At 34.7% G+C, this 20287-nt stretch overlaps 1 protein-coding gene across 9 annotated transcripts in view; it reads left to right on the top strand.

Annotated features, from left to right (window-relative positions):
* ADAMTS6 (ADAM metallopeptidase with thrombospondin type 1 motif 6) overlaps positions 1-20287 on the top strand; it is a 147929-nt gene that overhangs the window by 43699 nt on the left and 83943 nt on the right. For all 9 annotated transcript variants that reach the window (XR_010994567.1, XR_010994568.1, XM_068176915.1 and 6 more), the window contains one exon: positions 18240-18283. Coding sequence is in view for 7 of the 9 variants with exons in the window: in XM_068176915.1 (XP_068033016.1) it covers positions 18240-18283 (44 nt within the window). In the remaining 2 variants the exon portion in view is untranslated. The remainder of the gene's footprint in view (positions 1-18239; positions 18284-20287) is intronic.

The raw sequence follows: 20287 nt of genomic DNA, 5'->3' as shown, positions 1-20287 counted from the left end.
TTAGGAATTACGTCAGTTTTATATGTTGAAATCAAGCTGAGAAATTCTAGTTTTTTAGTGCTATACACTCCCTGAACACTATATGAGACATAGTTTTATAGTTGTTCTCAAACCAAAATCTTGATGATCTTCTACTCCATGCATCTATTTTTTTCCAAATAGTTACCAAGTAATTTCCTGTTACATTTGGTGAGGTTAAATCCAAGAATACCAGCTCATGATTGCTTCATATTTCAAATACAACTTTTTTTAGGTGACTGTAGAAACATGGTCATATTTCTGAAGTTTTGCTTTCCACAGATGAAATTTTTAATTTTTTTTTTAAATAGCCATCATAAAGCTGTGGTTTATTATACTTGAGTAAACTACCATGTGTATGCATTTGAATGTGTTTTCCCATTAAGTTAGTAAAACACAAGTGAGGTAAGCTATTTGAAAAATTAAACCAGGGAGGTGAAAAAGTAGAAATCAAACATTATACAAATATTGTAATAGTCTTCATGCAGATTTTAAGTTTGGACAAGGTTTCCAGTAAGACAATTTGCTATTGTTTTACTATTCTTTATTGGAGAACAAAATTTAAGATATACCTCTAACCTTTAAAGAGACATTGACAGTGCAGTTTGTGCTCCATTTCTAGTACTTTCCAATGACCAGATTTCAGGTTGTATTGTATACTTAGCAAATATGTAAAGCACAGGAGGAATTAGTTCACAAACGTCCAGAACTAATCACTTATGTCACACAATTTAAGTTAAAGAATTTGAAATCTGTACACAAATAATATTCTGCTATACTTGGCAAAGAGTGTCAAACAGAACACACTAAGAGGTATGTACTTTTCTTTGACTACTGCATATGTTTCTATAAGTAGTTAATTTTGCTGAAAAGTATGCTTCTGCTTGATTATCAGCAAGTTTATTAACCCAAATGTCAAATAAATTCAGAATATCTTCTGTAACTGGTTCCTTTTTTTTTTTTTGTCCTCCAACATAGTTATACTCAACACTAAAATCTTATATGAAGGAAAATAAAAAGGCATAAAGGCCTTTTTCAGTTGTCACTTTGAGTATCTGCATGTTGCTATGTCCAAATATGAGGTTTTTTTAAGAGGCAGAATATTCAAAAAGTGGCATCTTTTACTTGGAAACTAAAGCTCCTAGGTTACTTAGAAATAGAGATCTTAGAAGCTATGCAAACATATTTTAAATATTAATTCAGTTAAAACAGTAACCTACTAAGAACACAGATCCACCATCAGGTAAATTGTAGTAATATTTCAAAATAAAATCCTTTGATTTTCTATAGGATATAGAAGGCACTTAAATATTGCTTTTAAAACTCCTTTTCTGTTTCACAACAAAAATAGGATTTGCTGGGTGTATTATAATTAAGTTATTACCTCAGTAGATGGCACTCTTCCCTCTGAGTCACCAATGTGCTAGGTCATCTGTATTTAAGGTTCCCTTTTTTTACAGTATGGAATTGATCCTTACTACCACTGCTCATTAGAACACGAGTATCAATTGTTATATTCTGACAAAATTTCTGTTTAAATATTACATTCTTGCTTGTCTCAGTCTTTGCTGTAGCTGCTTGATTTTTTTCTGTGAACTGCTGTGTGTGCTAGTATTAAAATACTTGTTATGCCCCCCCAAACATACACTCCTCCAACCTTCAGTCCTCAGCTTGCTCCTAGCAGGGCCTCATTGCCGAATCTTTAGTCACCTAAGTCTTATGATTTTGATAGAGTTGTGTTCATGCCAAGGTGAAAATTCTCTGAAACTTACACATTGAGTTGTGTTGATACTCTACACTCATTGTATCCAAACAGGATCTCTTACTATGGGTTCTTATCTGCTAAAAGGTCTGATTGTGCCACTACAGGCAAAAATGCAAATATCCTGTAAATCCTTTTAAATATGAAGTACAGTATTTAAATACATGCTTTTCATATGCATGATATTGAAATTCACTTGGAAATGGTATTTTACTGCCAGTGTGCTTGGGTCATATAAAGTTACGGTCTTACAGTTTTGACTGTTAGTACCTTTGTCCATGCCATGCTGCAGATGTCTGCATCCCCTGGACCCTGGCAACAAGAAAAACTGGGCTTACTATCTCTTCATTATTGTTAGTACTTATGCCAAAGACACTGTGCTTTTATACCATCCACAGACTTCTATACCATGTGCTTTTTCTTTTAGCCCTTTTTATAGCAGATTAGGGTAGTCTGGATTCTTCTGGTTTTGTGCAGCCTGGTCATTGAAAAACAGTGTCCGCACCTTCTTCATACTTTTTCTCTACTTTCCACTGTAAGAGAATTTAGCAAGTTACAGATGGAAATAAGAACCAGGTTTAGAAATATGCTCATATTATAATGCTGCTCATTCTGTTTCATGATACAGATTTGAAGTAGCATTACTGGACACATCAAAAGATTTTTAGTCTGTGGTGATTTTTTTTGCTTGTTTTTTTTGTGTTTGGGTTTTTTTTTTTTTTTTTGTTTGTTTTTGTTTTGGTTTTTTTTAGTTTGGTTTGATTTTGGTTTGAGTTTTTCTTTTTTGAGAGGACAGTTAAATCAGGAAAGACAATCTTAAGCTTTTTATAGTATACAGCGAGAGCTTCCACAAAGCAGAAAAGAATGTTATGTGCTTATTTTTTATAATTATGCTTCAGATGCATCTTCTGCTGTTCCTCATGGATTTAGTTTTACTCTTTAATTGGAGTTCTCATTCTCTTTGTAATCTGGTAAAATGAAAATATAAATTCTCCTTAGCCTCCCAAACAGAAATTACAACTGAGGTGTGCTCCTCTGATGTTTTGTTCCTGATACCTGTGATATATTCTCAACCAGCAATCTGTGGTCACTTTAGTAAAAGCTATCAGCTATCTGCCCCGGGATTGGTGACCTGTTACATGGTGATGAGTACTGAGGAATAGATTCTCCCAGAATCAAATTTCTTTCTGTGGTGACTTTGAAAGCAGAATCATTATTTTGTGCCCTTTCCTGCTTTAATGCTCTTTTAATGCATTACCAGTCACACCTTGCATTTTTCTCCAGATTGGATGGTAGACCATCTTTCTTTCTATAGGATTTTAGATTAGATTTAGGCTTCTAGTCATAATTACATTTCTAAATTCTAGCTTTCTAGATTCCTGCCCGCCTGCCCCCTGCCAAAGAAATCTTCACATGACTTGAAATAGTTAATTACCTGTTTTTTCTGCCCAAGCCTTTCTTGGGCAAACAGATTATCCTGAATATGTCCCCACAGCTTAAGTCCACAATCATTTTGAATCAGTACTTTCATGAGTTTTCAGAGTTTGACAGTTTACTGTTAGTCTGCAGTCTGAGTTTTTGGGCATGTGGTATTGCAGTTTGCTGACAAGATACACTTGTGTCCTGGGTACTGTAGAAAAAGGATGTTTCTATACATATGCACTTTATATTCTTTTTTTTTTTTTAATGAGCAATCATTGTGACTTTTATAATTTGGAATTGAAAGCTTTTTTATATCTCTCAGAATATAGTTGTCATTCAGGACAATTCTGTGTTAATTAGGTAATTGTTATAATAGGTAATTATTATAATTAATATTTCTCCAAGTAGAAGAAGATATGTGTCCATCTTACAGAAGTTGCTACAGTGACTGACATTGTTTTTAGCAATCAAACTGCTAAATGAATGAATCATTCATTAATGAATCTATTAATGATCTTTGAGTCTTGTATCAGTTTTGGAGGGATGCTCTGGAAACACTTGTTCTGGCCGAACAGATACTAAAGCAGGTCTGTGAATACATGGAGAGATGTTTTTCCTTTGTAAAAGCAAGTTATTGTTAGTTCTAAGGAATAATAGATTTAATTGAAAATACCTAAATATCTAGAAACAAAAAAACCCCCATGAAATATTGAATTGTTTCAATATTTTATTTTCACTTATTTAATTTTTCCCCATTTTTAATTCTGACCCCTGCTGCCTGCCCTCTCCCCCGACTTGCCCTCCCAAGTGATTTTCAAAAGAGTGAGACAATTTCTGATCTTTTGTTGTTTTAAAATGTTGAAAATGTTGTCAGTAGCATATCTTAGCAATGGGATGTAATTTTGGTAGTCTGGAATTTATGTAACCAGACTAATTAATCACTCATGAAGGATGAAATTTTGGAACTCTTAGTAATGGTTTTAGATTGGTATAAGACTAACTGGATTGTCAAATCCTGATCAGTGTAATGGAGCAGGAAGAATATTCAGATCATTTAATGAAAATATTTTTTTCATATTTTTGTTTGGATTCTTTCTGAAGTTGAGACATAGTTCCTAAATGACTTACAGTTTTACATTTTTTGGAGTTTTGCGTACATATTGACCAACATGTCTTTTCTGGGAAGACTCCTAGATCTACATAGAGTAAGGCTCATGCCAGGGAAATATAAGAGTCTGTGTAATAATTAGAGATATAAGCAACTTACTAGGAAGTACTAACAAGATAATAGAAGTTAGCTTAGTCCATGAAGCTGACTGTTTCACTGTCAATAAGCTGAGAGTTAATGCAGTTATGATCTTGAAGGACAAGATGCCTTAAGGTCAGAGCAGGAAGGATTGAAACTGCCAAAATTCATTTTTTTCTTTTCCATATGGCCACTTACAAAACCTTGTTTTAAAATTAGCTTTATAGTGAGTTGCAGAAGGAATGACTCTCCAATACTGCTGTTTGGATCAAATTGCTACTGTAGGTATTTGTAACATTATGTTAGGACATCAGGTGTAAATGATTAAAGTTAATATTTTTGTTATTTCTGAACATTTTGTTCAGATTGTGTTCTGAATGCTGTAGAACTTGTAGTTTTGGGAGCTGATAACATTCAGCTTCCAAATGTATGTGATTCTTTTTCAGACCTTTTGAGATGGCTCTTTGGATAGCACTGAGGTTGCATTTGGATTGCCTTCACACCACTTCAGCCAGACCCATGTAAATCTCTCATTTATTACTCTCAGCAGCTTGAAAAAGGGAGTGCTAAGTGATTGGATAAATAGGCAGGAAGAGGTACAGGCAGTTCCTTAGCTTGCACATTAATTTAGCTGTAATGAAAGGTATTTGCTTATATTGTTATTTTAGGACAGTTAGTCCTGCTTAGAATTTGCAAGATCATAAGTAATGCTGACAAATGTTCATTGTCCAGATTCTTTCAGAAGAAATTTCTACCCTATGAGCTTTTTCAACCACCTGCCAAAGCAGAGTGAAATATGTTATGCAATTGTGAATAGTGTGTTTGAAATCAGTAAAGAACAAGAAATTATACTAGCAAAACCAAGGAATTTTTCAGATGTGTGAAATGCAGTCTCTTAGGCCATGGAAGCGTTTATGGGTCTTTGACCAAGACTGGTTTTGAAGCTATTCTATTTTAATCACATTTTTGTTATGATTGTTAATTATTTAGTGGTTGAAAAAAACAAGCACAAAACAATAGCAATAGTATGAGATGCACTTGGTCAGGAAAATTGTGATGTTTTGCAATTCTATTTTTGGTTATTTCTTGAGTCAATTAAGCAGATTGTTTGGCAGTCCAAAAAACTTTGTTCCTGTATGTGTCTTTTCCTAAAAATGGTATTCTAAATAGTATGGTGCTGTTCTAGAGGTAGTAACTTCACTGAAACATGTGGCTCTTCTTTATAGTCTGTGCACTGCTGAAATTGCCATCTCTTCCTGCATTACTGGGAGGAAACTCTTTTCTGGCACATTCTCTTAAGTAGCTCAAGAACTTAAACAGATTCATGAATCTTAATTTTATAAAAATTTTTAACTAATAAAAATAACATTTTAATTCAGATTTTTTGCTTTAGGCTTTTACAAGTTAGAATTATAGAATAATAGAATCATTAAGGTTCCAAAAGACATTTGAGATTATCAAGTCCAACTGTCAACCCACCATCACCACCAATAGACCATATTTTCAAGTGTCATATTCACATGTGTTTTGAACATTTCCAGAGAAGGTGATTCCACCACTTCCCTGAGCAGCCTGTTCCAATGCTTTACAACCCTTTCTGTGAAGAAATGTTTCCTAATATGTAATCCAAACTTCCCCTGGCACAATTTAAGGCCATTTCCCCTCATCATGTCACTTGTTGCCTGGAAGAAGAGGCTGACCCTCACCTTTCTACAGCCTCCTGTCAGGGAGTTGTAGAGAGTGATAAGGTCTCCCCTGAGCCTTCTTTTTCCTGGGCTAAACACCCCCAGCTCCCTCAGCTGCTTCTCACAGGACTGGTGCTCTCTGCAGACCCTTCCCCACCTCCATTGCCCTTCTCTATCCCCACTCCATCACCTCAGTGAGTTGTAGGGAGTGGGAGTTGCCAAAAAATGAGCAAAGCACTGAATTGGAGGTGTGGCCTCACCAGTGCCCAGTACAGGGGGACAATCCCTGCCCTGCTCCTGCTGGCCACACCATTGCTGATCCAGGCCAGGATGCCATTGGCCTTCTTGGCCACCTGGGCACACCCTGGCTCATGTTCAGCCACTGTCACCAGCACCCCCAGGTCCTTTCCAGCCACTCTGCCCCAGCCTGTGGAGCTGCCTGGGGTTGTTGTGACCCAAGAGTAGAACTTGGCATTTTGCCTTACTTGACCTCACACCATTGGCCTCAGCCCATGATCCAGCCTGTCCAGATCCCTCTGCAGAGCCTTCCTGCCCTCCAGCAGATCAGCACTCCCACCCAGCTTGGTGTTATCTGTGAACTGGCAGAGGTTTATACACATAATTGATAAAGATGTTAAACTGGACTGGCCCCAACACAGTTCTGAGGAACACCACATGTTTTTTTCCAGGTTTTTCCAAGCAAAAGTGGGAATTTGATTAAAGTATTTACATTTGCAAATGACTTGTATTTATTGAATAAAGCCATGCTTGACAATAATAGAAACACTAAAATGACTTGAACTGAACAAATGAGAATCAGACTACTTTATAAAACAGCAATTACAGTTAATAAATAAAAAACAAAATCAAATAGTGGTAGTTCCTACATGGTATTTAAATCATCCTTACTTCATTCAACTTCTAAATTGATCCTTCCTTTTGTATATATCTGGGGAGAAGTTAAGTGTTTTAGATCAATAACTTTACATAAATGAAACTAATAATTAAAAAATAATGATTTTGTGACCTTAATACAGTGAAATTCTCCCCATTTTCAGCCACAATTGAAAGAAATATTTTCTTGGATGTGATTTTTTTCTTGTTTGTAGAACTTACAATATTCACCTGGCATTATTTATAATGGTTTAACTACCTTAATTTCTAAAATTTAATGAGGCAAAAAGAAATAAGACATGCTTATTTTTCTTTCAGCTTGAGCTTCTTGGATTTCTTACAGTTAGTGTTTTGGGCAATTGTGTTGGCATTGCAGAAGATAATGTGCTTTACAGAACAATGTCAGGTGTTTAAAATTTCACAGTCAACTAATTGGGGAATGAAGTTCAAGAGCTTTCATGTGTAGTTGTTAGGAAGATGTAGAATTATTCCAACTCAGAGTGGAAGGGAGGGGGAACCTCTTCCCCTAGTTTTCTGTACTGATGAAAAAATTAATACTATACCATAACTATGGCTCTAATGATGCTTCCATTTTGAGTAATGTCATTTACATGTAATTTGCTTTCCTATAATATTCTGAAGAGTTGTGTTAGAATATAATATTTATTATTTCATAATTATTAATTAAATGATGTGAAGGTTTTTAGGTAACACTTACTTGGAATCTGTTGGATTCAGTCTGGAAGGGACCTCTGGAGGTCTTCAATCCAATATTATCCCCTAAGCAGAGTGAGCTATGAGATCAAACTAGGTTTCACAAGACTTTACCCAGTCAAATCTTGCAAAACCATTTCGGGCACGGCACTTTATTGCTGCACTGCCCTCATGGGAATACAGGTTCTCCTTAGAGCCAGGCAAAATTTCTGTTAAGCATTTAAAATTTTATAAAACTCATGGGAATAATTATTTTAATAGTCTCATAGTAATATGCAGTATGTGGTAAAAAATAAAACAGAAATTCAGGTCAGTTTTAATATGAATGAGTAGATTGTCAAAAAAAAGTAATGGAACTTTATGGGCGAACAAAACTAATTTTGGATATATAACTGTAAATGTTTTCAGAAAAGACAAAAGTAGCTAAATACTTTGAAAGACTAGTTTACAAAGTGAAGACTTGAATCATGTATGGAAGGTTTAAACCTAAGGAATCACTGAGAAATTCCTTTTGACAATCATGTAGTTTTAATACAGATTTAATAGCTTAGGTTGAAGAATTCATACACAGAACACCCTAACACATGCATCTCTTTGCAAGATAGATCACGGTTTCTGAAGCCCATTTTCTTTCCTGTCTAGTTCTGTGATTCTTTTTCTTTTTGTCAGGAGTAATAAAATAAATTGCACCAGCTTCACTCTTAGATTCTTTAAGGTCAGAGGAAGCAAGGACAGATGCCTGCAGACAGCCTGGATAGATACAGCTGACTAATCCTAACCTGTATACATCACAAGAGTGATGTGGTTTATGAGGAGTGACTGCTGTAAAGTCAGTTAATGTTCCCATGGTATTCAGCCCTTCATTCACAACAGTTAGCTGCTGTTGACATTAAAATGATTTGTAAAAAATCAGTTAGACAGAAAATGATAATAGATGCTACACAAACTTTTTTTTGTCTTCAATAGAGCTAATATTTCTTCCTGGCTTGTATTAAATGGAAAAGAGGATGAAACAAAGATTTGCATGCAATTCTGAATTGTATGGATTCTGTTTTTCATACAGACACACTTCAAAGATCCATGTGAAATGCATGTATTCCATTTGCCAGCCCCTTTAAAAAACACAGAAAATCAAATTAAGCTCCTTTTGGTCTTAACATGATAGGTTAATGTGCTCTTACAAGCTCGGACAAGATCTCTGACGTATTTTTCTTATTGTAAACTTGTGTATTTCTTTTAAATTGATCCTCTTTGTTAGAGCAGTCTTTGCCTCTGTTGCCATTTAATTCAGTCACTCTGTGTATTTATTTTCATTTCAGTTCATAAGCAGACCCCAGAATATGCTAGCATCAAACTTTATTACCTATATTTTGCATGTAATCTGAAAAACTACCACAGGTGTCCAGCACTCAATTGGCTTTGTATTGTTCTTTAAGCAAGCAGATCAAATTGTTTGCTGACATTTTTTGAAGAGGATAAATCCTTTCTTGTAACTTACTGTAGCACATACTTATAGAAAAAAGCACTAAACTTTTAAAATAGATTGTGAGTATTGTCTTAGGACAAAAAATTTTTTTGATTCTAGTCCAGGTTAAAAATAATTTAGGTGGAATGACTCTCTTTGTTTTTGACCTTTAAAAGAAGTCAGCAAATAAACTTTATTGCATTGACTGAGGAAGGTCCTAATTAATGCACTAAGCTACTGAAATTTAGCTCTTTGTGTAAATATAATTTTGTGATTCTTTAACTGAGTCCAAGCACAGGGTTCTCATTATTTTCAGGAAAAATAAGTTGTGATAATAATATGTGTAAGAGTTTCAGTCTTTTTCTTAGAGATTTTGTACAAATATCAACCAGAAGTAGCAAAACACAACCGCTGTTCCTGTTACTGGATAATATTATTTTCCTCAGAACATTTGGACTACTTGTCAAGTATACATTGTTAATCCAGCAAATTAAATGTATTAAAGATTATTGGGAGAAGAATAAAGAACCTTATTATGCGGTTGATTAAACTGGGCGTGGTATGACTACATCTTGAATAGTTTGTGTCACTCTGGCCTTCTCATCTCAAAAGGCTTTCAGAGAATTGAGAAGAGAAGCAAGGATGATTGAAAAATCTGTGACTTCCTTTACAAGGAATGTCTAAATTGAGGACTCTCTTACTTGGAGAAGTCAACTTTCGGAAAAGTCAAATCTGGGACAGCACTACAGTGATCTAACCAGTCACAAGACTGTATGGAGGGCATAAATGAGGAAAAAATCGTTCATAGCATCTTTCACCACAAGAAATTGAGGCTGTCCAGAAAATATAGAAGAAGAAAGACTCAAAACCAGGAGAAGGGAGGCATCCCTTTTTAATGCAAGGTTTAGCTAATGTTGAAACTTCTTGGCAAGTCACTTTATGGAAGCTGGACATTTGTATAGGTTGAAAGGTTGGCTAGGCATGTTCACAGAAGAAAAATCCATTGAAAGTACTAAATACACAGAAGCACATCTGTCTCAAAATTTCTGAGCCAAAAATAGTTGGGAGAGTACTGGTATAATTGACATTTTATGCTTACAGTGGTGTTATTCTTTCTTGGGCCTTCCCTTAGTTCATTGTGAAGGCAGGGTATTGGGATAGTGGAATCTGTGGTCTGGCCCATGTTACAGTTATTAGGTTCTTCTGTACCAGTTGTGGTCTGTCATCCTAATGAACTGCTCTTCTTTACAGCCAAGGCTTAGCCTTTTATGCCATATGCAGTGTGAGTAAGGGTAGTGGACATTTTGAATATGTGATCTTCTCAGGGATTGTAAACTAACTGTTTACAATATTCAGAAATTTGTAAAAAAAAGGCATACCCACAGTAAAATCACAGTAAGAAATCACAGAAAAACGTAGAAATATATGTGCAATATGTTATTGCTCTAACTTATCTAATTTATTTCCATACAACAGAGTAAAACTTGGTTAGTAATCATAGCTGTTGTGTTTCCCTTCTGCCAGAGGTCTAGACTAGTTGCTTCCTATTTTCTGCTGTGTGGCAGGACGCCCCCAACCACACCTATGTAATTAGTTTTTCTAGCTTTCCTTTTCCCCAGACTTAGTTGCATTACCACACTCTAAAAATTGCCCTAAATGCTGCTTAAGCTGTTCAGTGTTAATTTCCTTTGAAAAAAACTTTATGTATTAGTTGCTGGACTTACCCTGAATGTACTGATAGAGAAAATTTTAGCACTGTAATTAGAGCAGATATGTAGAAATTTCTGATTTATTCTCTAGCTCAGTTTGAGCTAGCTACATCTGTATAACACTATCTAAATTTTGGCTCAATTCTGAGAATGCAATAAACGTTTCAAACACTTTTGAGGTTCAGAATGCAACAAATAATGTATTTCCTACACTCTGGTGATAGTGCAAATGCTGAATCTCTATGATATCCCTCAATATTATTGAAATCACCATTGTTACACAGGTAGGTGGCTCTATATTACTGATGCACTTGAGTAATATTTTTTACGTGGATCAGGAGTTATCCTGAGTGTCCTAAGGGCGCTAAGTTTATCACTGATTGTGATAAACTTGCAACTGCTATTCTCTCATTACATTGCCAAAACTGATGAATACAAATGACAGCTTTAATTTTTATTTTTCAGAACTGTGTTTATTTTTATCTTTTTGACTGCATTTGCAGTTAGAAAAAGTAGTATGGAAATGTTTAATTTACAGTGCAATTATTTAAAAGATTTATATAAATCAGGAGAACTAGAACTTAGAGCAGCAATAATTTTTCTGGCTGTAACTCAGAATTTATCCACCCAAGCTAAGTATCAGAATAAAGTCCAATAGAGACAGTCGTTGGTTGTCCATGGAAGCATTAAAGACATGGAAAACTAATAATAGAAAAAGCTGTTTCTGATGAGTGATGTGTAACATGTATGTTATTCTTTTCCTTCCTTGGTTTAAATAGCTCTTTTTGGTATGAGGCTTTTGAGGAAGGAACCAAATAAGACATGTTCTTTATTTTAAGGCAGAATGCTGTTGTGGTGTGCCCCTTTCTGTAAGCCAAAGGATGTGCTGAAGTAAACTTTTAAAAAGACATAAAAAATGCTATGTAGTAGAGAGTATTACTATTGGTAACCCATGCAAATCTAATGAATGACCAAATTAACTTAGCAGTTATTAATTCCATTGCAATTCTCTAGTATTAGGCACATCCAGTTCTCTAGCATTAGTGACATTTTCTGCACTTGCAAAATGACCACTTTTTTAATATAGCCAAGTATATGTATGCAAAAAGAAAAAAAAGTGAAAATACAAGATAGTCGCTGGTTTTTTTTTCTTTTTCTATATTTTCCATACTTTAGAAATAGGATTTGGAGTTGTCAGATAGCCTGAAGGTTTTGATCCATTTAAGAGAAATCTGAGATTTCAGTCTGATCTGGCAGCAGTTCAGTTTATAGTTGTAGGTGTTGGAACTAGGTTAATTTAATTTTTCATAAGAGGTACCTTGTTGCCTGGTCTTTTACCTTTATTCAAAAATTATACATCTATGATTGGGTGCATAGATAAATCATGTTGCACAGCATGAAGAATAAAAAGTAAAAAATAACCCTAGTGAACTTGTTAGGTTTATTGTTGAGCAAGTGTGTGTGTGAGAAGGATAGTCCTTGTTTAAAGAACTTCTTCTTAAAACCTATAATAATTAAAAAGTGAGTATCAAAAAGTATAGTTTGGTTTAAAAGTAAAAAATAAAACCTTGCTTTCAGAGGTAGCATGTCTGGAAATATTCCCTAAAAATGAAACATTAACAATTTGTAGTATTTAGCTCTGTTTACTCTTAGTCAAGGCAGAATCAGTTCTCTTTATTTTAGTTTATTTTATTTTCTGACAACCTTTTCAAGCAGATTAACTGGGAAATCATCTAGTATTATATATATGAAGTATGTGTTCACCTATCTGAAACTTATAAAGAGCATCATGTCTCATCATACATATTTTTTGTTTTTCCCTAGCCTGAATTTTCTTACTTTTTTTTTTTTTTTTTTTTTTTTTTTTTTTTTTTTTTTTTTTTTTTTTTTTACATTTGAATTCCATCCATCTTGGTAGGTTTTCCCTCAGCAATGCACTGTGACTGTATTTTGGTCTCCTGAAATCTTCTCCATTAACAAATATTCCTTCAAAAGTCCTGGTTATTTATGTCAATATCTATCTTAAATATTACTCATACTTATTGGTAGCTTTCAGAGTGGTTTTGGAGAAGTTTGATATATATATAAGTAAACAGCTGGTATATCATACTGATTTTGAACAGTTTGCTTTTCTAGTAAGAGTTTTTATGCTTTATTTATTTACTGTACTTTAATCAAAGATATTGTTTAGGTTATTCTTGTTGACTAATGAAATTCTTTAGGGTGTATCTAATACTAATATTCATGTGTGTTTCCAATCCTGTAACAGATATATTTCTATCTAAGTGTTAATTTGATGCAAATAGTCCCTTCTGGCACATTGGATATTTCCAGTAGCATACAGTTAGTAATAATAGTGTTTTATAGAGACTCTTTTCAATTAAAGGGCAAATTTGTATAATGAGACTGGTAGAAAGGGCAATGTTATCCTAGAATTTATAAATACACATTAACATGTAAGGAGAAATAATTCATTTGGTCTTTGTATCTACTACTGTTTATGCCACTGTTAGAATAACTTTTTTGAACTGTAATACACACACTTCAGAAAGTCTGAAAAGCCTGTGAGTTCACATGATGGTCACAGAAGGGCCACAGTGTAATGGTATAATTCTGAGAAATCCCATATATTAATCTGGTTTAAAACAAAATTTAAATACTTATTTGAAAGGTAAGAAGCTCTACTGAAACACTGAGACTCAACTTTGCTGAGAAAGGCATGACCATATGCCCTAGACAGACACTGAAACAATTTGTTTTTTTCAGAATAAAGAGGAATTAATGAAGGGCTGAAGACAATGAAAGAAAAATCAATTAAATGATAAGATGCAATCTCTGTCTCTGAAGTACCCCAAGCCACAGAGCTGGGGACTTCTATCAGGGGAGGTATCAGTATTAGCTGTCCTGTTTTCTTTGCAAACACTCACAAATGACTGCTGTGGAGGGAAGGGCAGATAATTGGATAACCTAGGACAGTTGTTCTCAAATTATGCTCTAAATAATTCTTAATGTGAGATTGAATAGCTTCTGAGGAGTATTTTTAAAATTCTCTAGGTTCTAGAATAAATTACTTACATTTTTATGCTAAGGGTGGGTGGAGTACGATTGAATCATTGTGATGCTTTCTTATAATCAAATCTGTGAATTAGTATGTCTCTTTTTTAAAAATTTATTTTTATTTTTAATGTGGGAATACATTTGCAATCATGGAACTCGGTGTGAGCTACATAGTTGCAAAACCACATGCATTAGGCCTGAAAACAGTTTGCAGGGATCAGGAAGAATCTTCTCTCTTTTCTCTGCAGGAGACAAATGGCTGTATTCCCCTAAGGTGCCTGGGATTGGCTATGGCTGCAGATAATTTACCTGACAAATTTGAGCAGTGCTTACAATATTCACAGAGAATTTGTCTTTCGTATCTGTTTGACTTAAGTGTCCTACTCAAATAATCAGGATCATGCCAGTCATCAGATTTGCAAAGGAAATGGATTTTTCTTCAGGTTAGAGTTACAGATAAGAGAGACTTCTTGAAGAGACAGTCTGTAGCTTACATCTACACTAATACATTAAATAAACACATCAGTGGCTTTTTTATTGCACTGAGTACCACTGGCACAGATCTTGTATACATACTACTAAGCTGGCTTCTCCAAAACTGATTAGTTTTGTATGTTTTGCCTGTTAATAATCATGGCCATCTCCACAACTTTTTGTGGGAGTTCTTTGAGATCATTTGTTCTCATGGGCCAAATCTGTGCAAGGAGTGTTTCTTAAAAAATTGTGATAGAGTTTAAAGCAGCTTGATAATGCAGATAGTAGAATTTCAGTGTCTAGTGTGATCCCTTTCACTTTTTAATACAGTGTGCAAGTGTATTTTAGCATGGTGCCCGTATATCCTGCCAAAAAAGACTAGGATTTTTTTGTTTTTAAGGTGCCCCTGTATGGTGCTCTAACTCTTGCTGTTTGATCCATGGCATAACAGGAGTGTACTGCTGCTCCAGTCCTTGACCAGCCTATTGAACAGATAATGGTCTGTCTGTGCACTTTCCTTCTGGCTGATGTGTCAGTCAGTTGTCAGTGACAGTTGTGCATTCATCATGCATTTCCTGTCTGTCTGTGCAGCTCTTCAGCAGCCCCGCAGGAATGCTCAGCAGTCCCAGACCTCTTCCCCATCTGCCTCATGAAATGACTTCTGGTTTCTTTAGGGCAGGCATGGCCATGTAATCAACCATCTTCCCTCCTACCTCTTTTCCATTCCACTTCCCCAGTGTGGTCACATTTCAGGGGCACTGCACCCACTTTATTAGGATTTATATGATTTTCTTTTCTGGCTTGGGGTACAGATTTTTCTTGGCTGTCTCAAAATGGTCTGGCTGCCATCTTATCCCAAGTTATTTACCTGTGTAACTGTGTTCTTTCATTCAGCTTTTGCGTGGTGTCCCTTTTATATCATCAGTCAGTGAATTGAATCAACATTTTTACAGTTGTCATAATTGTGACTGTTTTCATAATCTTTAATGGTTGGTTGAGATAATTGTTGGCTTGAGACTCTCCCTTTTGGGTCTCTTTAGCTCCTGAAGTATTTACTAGGCGTCTGGCGATCAAACTGCACCTTTGTGCTGCATTTTTGGATGTGGGCTTTTTGTTTAGTTTTGTTTGTTTGTGGGTTGCCTTTTTATTTTATTTTTCTTTTTTTTATTTCCCATAACAATTAGACCTATCTAATCTCATGGGCAGTCTTGATGATTTGTATTTTCAGGGGTTTCTTATCTTAAAATTACTAGTATCAAGTACTACATCTTTAATCTTCTGCATTTGGAACCCAACATCTGAGAATTAAATGGATTCCTTGAAGGTTCAAAATAAAGTTAGAAAAAGTGGTGTCAAAACCTAAAAAAAGACAATTTAGTCTGATTTTAAATCATATAGAGAAGTAAATGATGGAAGCAAGCAATTTGATTGATAAGAATGCTGTGAGCTTTCAGACAAATCACAAGGGGAAACCATTCATAACAAAGTAATAAGATGAAAAAATGGAGCTGGAAGATGATGTAGACGAAGTAAGTTATTAGACTGAAAATTTTTTCAAAAGTTCAAAAAAATTTTTCCTGGTAAACTGGGGCCTAGGAGAGTGTATGAATATCCTTACAGGAAATTAATAATTGTCTATAAAATTTGAATATTTAGTGATGGCATATTTAGAACATATTTCTACCCAAGTATGTTCTTGCAAAAATAATTGGTGTATTGGAAAATAAAGTTATCTTTTCCTTAGTTTTATTATCTAATTTAAGTTTCATTACCATCATATTTTCCTAAAAATATTAGGTTATGCATAATGAAGAACACACATTTCCCAGCAGAAACTGAAGAATACTGTAGTCTTTGTTTTTCAAAAATATAACAGAAGCAAGGGACTTAATTAATATAATTATCTCCTGTCACAGTTCTTTGTAAAAGTGAACCTTAGGTGAGGAGTAACTTCAGAATCATACCTGTAGGACAGTAATTTGATTCAGACCATCAGGAAAGTTTTCAGCTCTGCTGAAGTCAGTGACAACATTTAACTTGAGTTGAGTGGAATTGGCTTTATTTTCAAACATCCATTTTATCTAAGGATGTATGTCTTTAATTGTTTTTCCTTACCTGCCATTGGATATTAAAAAGCAGAAGACCTGTGTATTTCAGAGACTTTTTTCCATTCAGTTTTCAACTATGTTCTAAAGAATTTAGTTAGGGTTTTCTCACTAAATAAGACTGAGCGGTCTACTTTCTCTGAGGAAAAAATTTGCAATAGGATTAGGTTCAGACACTCTCCTGAACACAGAAATAAGAAGTTTGGTTCCTTAATTATGTAAAAGGCAGGAAATGTTCAGTAAAAAGCCTTCTTTTACTCTGAATCCATGTCATCTTGGAACTTAGGGCCATTTCAATGGTTATATTTCAAGATAAATAAGAAAGCTTTTTTATAAGAATATTTTCTATAAGAATGCTGACTTGGTTACCTTCTCCTCCTCCAGACAGCAAACAGGAAATCAGTACACATTTGAACCACCTTGATGAAATTAATGCACATGAACATTTAAGTTCAAAATTATAGCTTAATCCCACAAACTGCTCCACACTCGGTACCCTTTAAAAATCAAAGGAATTCCATGTGGTCACAGCAGTCTGCATGCATAGAGAGTTTACTGGATTTGTTCCAAATTATAAGCTTTGTTATTTTGTCTATGGATTTGGCTTGCAGACAGACCATAACTCTTTTAGCAGTGAAAGGTATATATCTTGTGATTAGACTCCTATGTGATAGCAGTCCTTATGGTATTTGTAACATAAAATGTCTGGTAGCCCAAAATTAGTAACTGTTTGGGTTTAAAATTAAAGCATAAAGATGGTATATTTTAATATTTTTTTCTCACTTGGCTTTCTAAAGAGTAGAAATTATTCTGAAGCATAGTATACTTCAGAAATCAAGGAAATCTGTATAAATTCTTGAAAATAAATAGCATTGTGGGAGTGTACTTTTATCACTATCCATATTATAGGATGGCATATTCAAAATATGAAGGTGTAATTAATGAATTGACTACTGCATGGCCACCATGCTATTTAGAAAGCTATGCCACAGAACACAATTTCATTGCTAGCTCCAGATATTTACATATTAACTACACAAAAACTCATTATCTTCTGTGTTTGAAAGATTGTATCTACAAGGACAAAAATTTTCCTTTAAAGAAATATTTTAGCTTTTTGCAGAAAAGGTTTTCATTTTAGATTGTTAGCACATATTCTTAAGATACACTATAATTATTAAAGGATAATGAGAAGGGCACTATAATGACAGTTCATAAGATCATAAGATGTATTTTAAAAATGGTATAATAATTAGGAGTTCAGGTTTTTAAATAGAACCAAAGTCTAAATAGTATGACTTAGCTGATAAGTGTGAGACCATAGGAGGCTTCCAATTATGTTAAGTAAAACTTAGGTTTTAAGAATTGGTAGCAGTCTGTAGTCATGCTGCTATAACTTCATAACAGAATGGTAGACTGCTTTATGAAGCTGGTGGTTACAAAGATCCACTTTAACCATTTTTTTCTTGCTGGCAGGTGTCCCACTGGCCTGAGGCCAGCGGCTGTGAGTGTACTGCAGCTTGTGGTTTACACCAGAGTGTAGAAAAGGCCGACACCAGCTGGCTGCACATAATTAAACTGATTGCGGTCTGACAACTTGGACTGTGATACAGATATGTGATAAATATACAAAGTATCTTACAAACCTGTTTCACTGACATACTTTATCTACATTTTTTTCTTAACAGATATGATATCTGCACTTATAAAAACAAGCCTTGTGGAACACTGGGTAAGATTACAAAGAGAAATTTCAGCTCATATTTGCTGTTTCCTGGCTTTATACTTAGCTATTGGTTTATTGACTGATTAGATCTTTTTAAGTTTGTGCTTTCAAAATTTTGCAGTTTTATAAACATGAAAAATAAAAGGTAATCTAGGTGGATTTTGGCTTTGATACATTGCTGGGAGTTTGTGTGAGCTGGTGCTGTGTATTTCATCTTTAACAGCTGTAACACTGATAAAACCTAGCAGATGACTCAATTTTACTTCTTACAGAAGAGAAGTTGCTGTTTATTTCCATTTACCAGTGTCCATAATCTAATCTAAAAAACAGAAGTAAAAATCCTCAGGAAGGTTATAAAACCACCCCCATAAACCTTACAAAAGAAATGGACTTTGAGGTTTACACTGTTGCTGTGTTGTACACTGCAAGTACAGCTTCATGTTTTTCCTTTCACAGACTTAGAAAAAAATAGCACAGTGATAGAAAATACAATAACATTGAAACTGCTTAAAACAGTGCTTTGACAATGGAGAAATGCACATGTCAACTTTAGATTAAGGATGGAGAGCTATTGTTCTCTCCATACCTAAATATATCACCAGTAGTTATTTACTGCAACAAATAACTACACATGACCTATAGGTTGTTGCTTCCAATGGTGCTTTAGCAGATAAAGGGAACATTATTCAAAGATTAACATAACACTTATTTAGATTTTTTTTTCAGTTTTCATCCTTTCATAAGCCTCTTTCTTAAAGGTGATTAAAGACAACATTCTAATTCAGCTAGTTCATATTATTAATACTTTTCTCATTCAGAATTCATGATTGTATTTGCTTTGTCTTTCCTATATTACTGATAGTCTTAAACCATGTTAATTTTTTCTGAAAGTCTCTCACAAGTCAGTACAATGCTTCTGGCAGAGGGGTGTAGTTTACATGGGGAAAAGTACCAGAATTTTGCCTGCTATAAACATAAACAAAACCCACAGCATGCTTTAGTAAAAGGCAAATCATGCTGATGAATTTCCAAATGTAATTGATTTTATTTGTCATTGGAGGTGATGAAACTGAAGAGATGACGTCTTAGAAGTGGCTTTGCAAGTGTTAAAAAAAGAAAGGTTGAAAGAGAATACATTCATGCATGAACTATTTGATATTTTATGTGATACTTTTGACACAGATCATTAGTGTAACTAACTCTTACTCTATCAGATTTTGGCATAAAGGCAAATTTTGCTTCACTTGAATCCAGTGTAACAGAGGATAGATTTGGCAAATATTTTATTAAACAAAAAGTTTAATTAAAAAAAATTAAAAATAAGAGTTACATATGGTATCAGTTTCAACTTACTGTTATAGGGGTCTTGGCAACAAAACCATGACAATTTTTCTGCACTATAGGCATTGAATTGGAGAAGAGACAAGGCCCTGTAGTCCTCTTTTGCAAGGCATTTGATATGCTTAAGTCTCAGTGACATCCAAGAACTAAAGTTAATCATATATATAAAGGAGTCTGTGAAAAAAAGTCACATAGAGGTCTCAGAAGGTCAAAAGAAACCTGAATAACTGGTATTCTAGGAAGAGACAGAAGTAAAAGATTTCATGTGGTGTAAACTTCTGTATCCTATTTCAGACACCTGAGGCAGGGAACCTTTCATGGAACCCCTTAGAAAAGATCTCAGACATCTGTGCAGTGTGTCTGTGGCTCCAGTGAAGGACAAGTCCTTTTAAAGTCTGAGTCACTGACTGAGTTCTTAGCTTGATCTCTGTCACTTTCTGCAAGCATAGTATGGAGTTATTTTACTCTGGTCTTTTTATTTGCTGAAGCAAGTCCTCACTTGTAAGACCTGAAGATGGAGATGACTTTATCATTCAAATATGGTGGACTTTGCAGGGGAACATGATAGTTGTATATATGTGTATTGCCATGTTGTCTTCAGAATTCTTCAATTAGAACAGCATGGATGAACTATAATTATTGCATTTTTTGCATTTTTGCAGGTTCCAC

This window comes from Anomalospiza imberbis, chromosome Z (assembly GCF_031753505.1).
Source record: "Anomalospiza imberbis isolate Cuckoo-Finch-1a 21T00152 chromosome Z, ASM3175350v1, whole genome shotgun sequence".
Lineage (NCBI taxonomy): Eukaryota > Metazoa > Chordata > Aves > Passeriformes > Viduidae > Anomalospiza > Anomalospiza imberbis.
Note: the sequence above shows the minus strand (reverse complement) of the source record. Positions and strands in the feature narration are given on the sequence as shown.